The sequence below is a fragment of the Geotrypetes seraphini genome, chromosome 1 (genome assembly GCF_902459505.1).
Source record: "Geotrypetes seraphini chromosome 1, aGeoSer1.1, whole genome shotgun sequence".
Lineage (NCBI taxonomy): Eukaryota > Metazoa > Chordata > Amphibia > Gymnophiona > Dermophiidae > Geotrypetes > Geotrypetes seraphini.
In genome coordinates, this window is record NC_047084.1 from 70,739,027 (window position 1) to 70,745,026 (window position 6,000).

General features: G+C 44.5%; 1 protein-coding gene across 2 annotated transcripts in view; it reads right to left on the reverse strand.

Moving 5' to 3' along the window:
* The window catches only part of SPEF2 (sperm flagellar 2), a 544,154-nt gene extending 538,817 nt beyond the window's left edge, over positions 1-5,337 (reverse strand). For both annotated transcript variants that reach the window (XM_033932867.1, XM_033932864.1), the window contains exons 1-2: positions 5,112-5,337; positions 965-1,067 (exon numbers count right to left, since the gene is read on the reverse strand). In XM_033932867.1, coding sequence (XP_033788758.1) covers positions 965-1,067; positions 5,112-5,169 — 161 coding nt within the window. In that variant the 5' untranslated portion in view covers positions 5,170-5,337. The remainder of the gene's footprint in view (positions 1-964; positions 1,068-5,111) is intronic.
* Positions 5,338-6,000: the final 663 nt, after the last annotated feature.

Consider the following 6,000-nt stretch of genomic DNA (forward strand, 5'->3'; position numbering starts at 1 on the left):
TACATTAAAAGTTTTTGGAATGCAATTTGGCCACAAATTAATAAATTGATGGAAAATCATGTAGCAATATCATATGATACAGTGTTATTTGGAATGATGATGAGAAAAAAAAGTCAAATTTCACCAGAAAATAACAAGCTTTTACTAGTCATGACAGGGGTTGCCATTCAGCATATAACCAATAACTGGAAGAATCATAGTAACCTTAATAGTAACATAGTAACATTTTGGTGGAATACAATTTGTCATATATTCAAAATGGAAAGAGTAATAGCAATACAAAGAGGGACATATCCTAAATTTATAAAAATATGGGGGCCATTGACAAAGTATTGTACTGAATGAATAGTAGGATTTATACTTCTTCTTTTCTTCTTTATCTTGTCTTCTTTATGGCACACATGGAGGGGGGGTAGTGAAAATAATTTTACATAACATGTTATAATATGGTATACAATATGTATAAGGTGATTGGAAAGTACTTGAAGGGTGGGGGGTGGGAGAGGGGATAAAAAAAATTTGTTCAGAATATTATGTAATAGATATAAAAGTGATATTGTGTATTCATTAGTTGTAACTCAATATTTTGTACACTTCATGTAAAATATGAAAATGAATAAAGAATTATTAAAAAAAAAAAAAAAAAAAGAACATGTCAAAAATCTGACATGAGAAAGAGAGACAAGAAGTATTTTCATCAGCTGTGCCAGGTTGCAATAGTAAAGACACATCTGACAATCTTGGGGACAAAAAAAAAAAGAACTTAGGGGACCCATGGGGATATAGCTGCATGAAACTATTGTATAAGAGCAATGAAAATTTTATGTCTTTCCTGAAAGCTCTGGAAGAATCTATCTTTTCAGTTCCACATGTGTTCACACTGCCTATGTGTGACTAAAATGAGCTGCGTGTCTTCAGATCAAAAAAATATTTTCCCATTTCTTATAACCAAAAATGTACTAACTTGCTCTGTACAAACTGGTCAAAATCATCCTGGAGCTGATGCTTGTGTAGAACTTCCCCAATTAGGTATCCAGAAGCAAAATCTTTTGCAAATGACTTTAGATCTGCACATAGAAAAAAAATAGTTAATGACCTATAAAATAATACAATATAGTCACCAATCTGTCTTCACTGTATATGTTTGTTTTATATTAGCATGTTATTGGTTATATGCTTTATGCTTATTTTTAAACCTCTGGTTCATTAGTGGTATATAATTAATGTTAAATAAACACATGAATATTGCTGCTTTTATATCTTTATTAAAACAGCCCCAACAATACACAAAAGCCGATGAACAAATATACAACTTTTTTAAATCAAATATGAGGAGTGAATGAAAAGTAATACCTCTATTGTTTTTGTTTAAATGAATATATTGTCAGGTATAAAAAATGAAACTAATGCTTGAAACTTGTTTATTACATGTATTTACTTTTCCACATAATCGCTACCATTTGCTACACATTTCTGCCAATGATGGAAATATTATAATCTTAACAGATAATTTTCTTTTCTTTAGTCCTACCAGACCAGTCCAGAACCTGTGGGTTGTGTCCCTCTCCCTGCAGAAGGAAACAGAGAAAACAAATAATTCCTTGTGATTTGTCCTATAGGAGCATCATGCAGGCACAGGTGTTCAGTGGTTTTCACCGACTCCAGTGGATGGCACATCATGCAGGTTCTGGGCTGCGTTGCTTAATTGAGCTCTTGTACCTGTTTTCTGGTCATGTTTTTGAAAACAGTCATGAAAGAACTGTACATCTTGAGCCATATTCTATATACAATGCTGCAAGTTAGGCGGCAGTAGGCGCCCTACCTCTGCCTAATCATATATACTCAAATATAAGTCAATCCAAATTCAAGTTGAGACCCCCTTTTTCCCCAAAAAAAGAAGGAAAAATGGTTGACTCAAATATAAGTTGGGCGGCTTAATATTCAAATGTCCTGCCCTGTCAGGCTCTGCACCCAGCACCCTTCCTTCCTTCCTTCCCCTGTCAGGCTCTGTACGCAGCACCCTTCCTTCCCTCCCCTGTCAGGTTCTGTACCCAGCACCCTTCCTTCCTTCCTTCCCTCCCCTGTCAGGCTCTGCACCCAGCACCCTTCCTTCCTTCCTTTCCTCCCGTCAGGCTCTGCACCCAGCACCCTTCCTTCCTTTCTTCCCCTGTCAGGCTCTGTACGCAGCACCCTTCCTTCCCTCCCCTGTCAGGCTCTATACCCAGCACCCTTCCTTCCTTCCTTCCCTCCCCTGTCAGGCTCTGCACCCAGCACCCTTCCTTCCTTCCTTCCCTCCTCTGTCAGGCTCTGCACCCAGTACCCTTCCTTCCTTACCCTGTCAGGCTCTGCACCCAGCACCCTTCCTTCCTTTCCTGCCCTGTCAGGCTCTGCACCCAGCACCCTTCCTTCCTTCCTACCTTTCTTCCCCTGTCAGGCTCTGTACGCAGCACCCTTCCTTCCCTCCCCTGTCAGGTTCTGTACCCAGCACCCTTCCTTCCTTCCTTCCCTCCCCTGTCAGGCTCTACACCCAGCACCCTTCCTTCCTTCCTTTCCTCCCGTCAGGCTCTGCACCCAGCACCCTTCCTTCCTTTCTTCCACTGTCAGGCTCTGTACGCAGCACCCTTCCTTCCCTCCCCTGTCAGGCTCTATACCCAGCACCCTTCCTTCCTTCCTTCCCTCCCCTGTCAGGCTCTGCACCCAGCACCCTTCCTTCCTTTCTTCCCTCCTCTGTCAGGCTCTGCACCCAGTACCCTTCCTTCCTTACCCTGTCAGGCTCTGCACCCAGCACCCTTCCTTCCTTTCCTCCCCTGTAAGGCTCTGCACCCAGCACTCTTCCTTCCTTCCCTCCCCTGTCAGGCTCTGCACCCTTACTTCCTTCTCCTGTCAAACTCTGCATTCTCCCTCCCAGGCTCTGCCCTCTGTCCCCACCCCCTCATTCCCAGCCTTACCTCTGCCGATTCCTGGTGGAGAGGCAGCGGGCAGGAGCAAGAAGTGCACAGATCCACTTTGTTCATCTCAGCGGCATGAGCAGCAGTGCGATTTGGCACTGCTTCTCGGCGCTGAGTGGCTTCCTTACTGGCTCCCGCGAATTCTCGTGAGAAATGTATGCAGAAAGGGCAGGGAGGAGGAAGGGGGGCAGAGCCTGGCCTTAAAAATTTCTGGGAGGAGGCACTGACCCGAATATAAATCAGGACCCCCATTTTTGGGCCCAAAAATCCCGGTTTATATTCGACTATATACAGTAATTGTTTGAATTGGCTTTAATTGATGCGGTAATTAACCACATCATTTAAAATCGATTAAAAACGTATTTTTTTTAAAAAAAGGTTGGCGCTAATAACGTGTCTACAGCAGGATGCCTAACAGCACATTTTGTCTATGTGGACATGGTTAGTGGTGGAGCGGGACTTAGGTGCTGTTAGGCTCGAGTCACTAAAGAATTCAGATGCTTGCAATGTAGGCCAGTAAAACTCTTGCCTAAATTGCAGGCGTCTTTAAGTTTTTTTTATCTTAGGTGTAATTATTTTCTTAGATGTAATTATGTTAACGGCACCTATGCGTGATTGACATGCGACTGGCATACATTTTTGTAGACACCGCCAATTTAGGCACAGTTTACAGACCCCATGTCTCTTCAACCTGTTGCTCATCGTCCTTTCCAACTCTTCATTTGAGTTGAACAGATGCCCCCAAAAGTAGTCCTTCAACTTAGGAAAAATATGGAAATCAAATGGTGCTAAGTCTGAGCTATATAGAGGATGGGCTAAGACTGTGAGATTCATCTTTACAATTGCTGCTGTGGTGTTTCATGCTATGCGAGGCCTAGCACTGTCATGTTGCAACAAACTTTTCTTATTGTGATTCTGAAATCTTCAGTCATTCTTGTGAAAGGCAAAGTGTGTCAGCAATTTCCCTTTGAGTGAACCTCTGTCTTTTACAAGTTCATCAAACTTTGTCCATTGCTGTCACAGGTCCCCTGCACTACACCCCTCCTCCCAACAACCCTTGAGACCCCCAACAGCACTGGCAACCCCCCCCCCATCCACCCACACACATCACCTGACACCCCCGACAGCACTGGCAACACTCCCCACCCACATCATCCAACAACACTGGCAACACCCCCTCACATCACCTGACACTCCCGGCAGTACTGGCAACACCTCCTCACATCACCCGACACTCCCGACAGCATATTTCTCAAAAAATCAAATCCATTCATGACAGTGTCCGGCATACCCTACTGCTCACAATACCATATCTTCAGTCAGCGACCCAACGCCTAGCTTGAACGGCCACCATCCAAGCCGTTCCCACACTTACCTGTGTGCCTAAACACAACTTGCATGCTCTCTTAGGGCTGCGTATGACAGCACGGCAACCTTAGCTCCATTTCGGTTTTCAACTCGCACCTGAAATCAATGCTACCAGTCCCATAATGCTTTGTAAATTCATGTCAGAAATCCATCAATGGTTTAGAATCTCCTTCTTAGTAACCTGGCAGCTCTGGATTAGATTGCATGCTACCCTGCTTCCAGTGCTAGCCTAACCATTAGGTATAACTAGTCAACCATCTAAGGCAAAAGGCTGCAGTCAAAACAAAATAACAAGATCCAACAGCCACACTAACTTCAACCATGAGTACATACTTTAACCTGCATTTTATAGGATTTTGTGTCAACATGATTGTTCAGTTTAATCATCAAAAATCTTGGGGGAGGGGGCTGCAGGCTAAGGGCCTGAAAGTTAATGTGGGGTGGGTGTTAAGGCTGACGGTTTGCTCAGGCTGCTCACTAATTGCTCTTGCACCAACTCTGCCCGCTTCCAACAGGAAAAAAGCTGCTGTAGCTAAGCCATCACCCGTCACTGCGCAGCATGTGGCCAGGAGAGGGCGCTCGAGAACCATCCCAAGAAGAATGACGGTGACCGCGCCCGAAGCCGCACTATAGCAGTAATTGATGGCGGTTTGCTGCTAACAAAAAAAAAACAACAAAACAAAAAGACTAGGAGTTCAGCCCCATCCAGCTCACCTCTCTATACAGGTGGAAAGTTCCCCTCATCTTCATAGCCAGAGTAGTCCAGGCATCCCGCAGCGTTGCCGTCTTACTTACCTACGGTCTTTGAGATCCGGAGCTCCTCGTTCAGCCACTGACAGATTATCTGCGACATGGCTCCGCTGACAGTAAACGAGTCGAGAGGTGAGAGCCACAATGAGGACACGTAGGTACCACCAACCAGTCAAGGATTCCCAGCTTCCTGGCCGGCCGCGTCCCGTTACCAAGGAAATCAGTGTTGCTAAGCGACGATTCCTAAGGTCTCCTTGCTGTGAGACTTAGAACGTCACACGCAGCCCTAAAAAAAAGCGTGCGAGTTGTGTTTAGGCGCACAGGTAAGCGCGGGAGCGGCCCCTGTTGGACGGCGGCCGTTCAAGCTAGGCGTTGGGTCGCTCACAGAAGATATGGTATTGTGAGCAGCAGAGTATGTCATAAGTAGATTAGATTTTTTGAGCAGTATGAAACAAGAGAGTGGTTATTTACAGAACTTTTATTTATTTAAAATATTTATAATCCGCTTACAGCCTATGCAGCTCACAGTAAAACATACATACATACCCCCACACATGTCCTTTTCGAGGACATGTGTGGGGGTCCGGACGGCTTTTCAAAACCGGCATTTTGTCCGGGTTTTGAAAGCTTCCTTGAAATCGCGTCAGGCAAGAGGACATCTGCTTACGCAGTGGCAGGCAGGCAGTGGGAGCGGGGCTAAGGCGGGACTGGGGCTTAACAGGGCAGGGATGGGTGGAACTGGGCGGGCTGGGGGCGGGTCTAGGAGTCTGGATTTTACTAAAGTAAAATCTGGTAACCCTAATAATATCAATAAATAAAACATAATCATCAAACTTAACAAAACTACACAGTAACATAATCATCAAACATAACAAAACTACACAGTAGCAATCAAAAAACTAGCCCCTTCTTCTGTTTTTCTTTTTTTTAAATT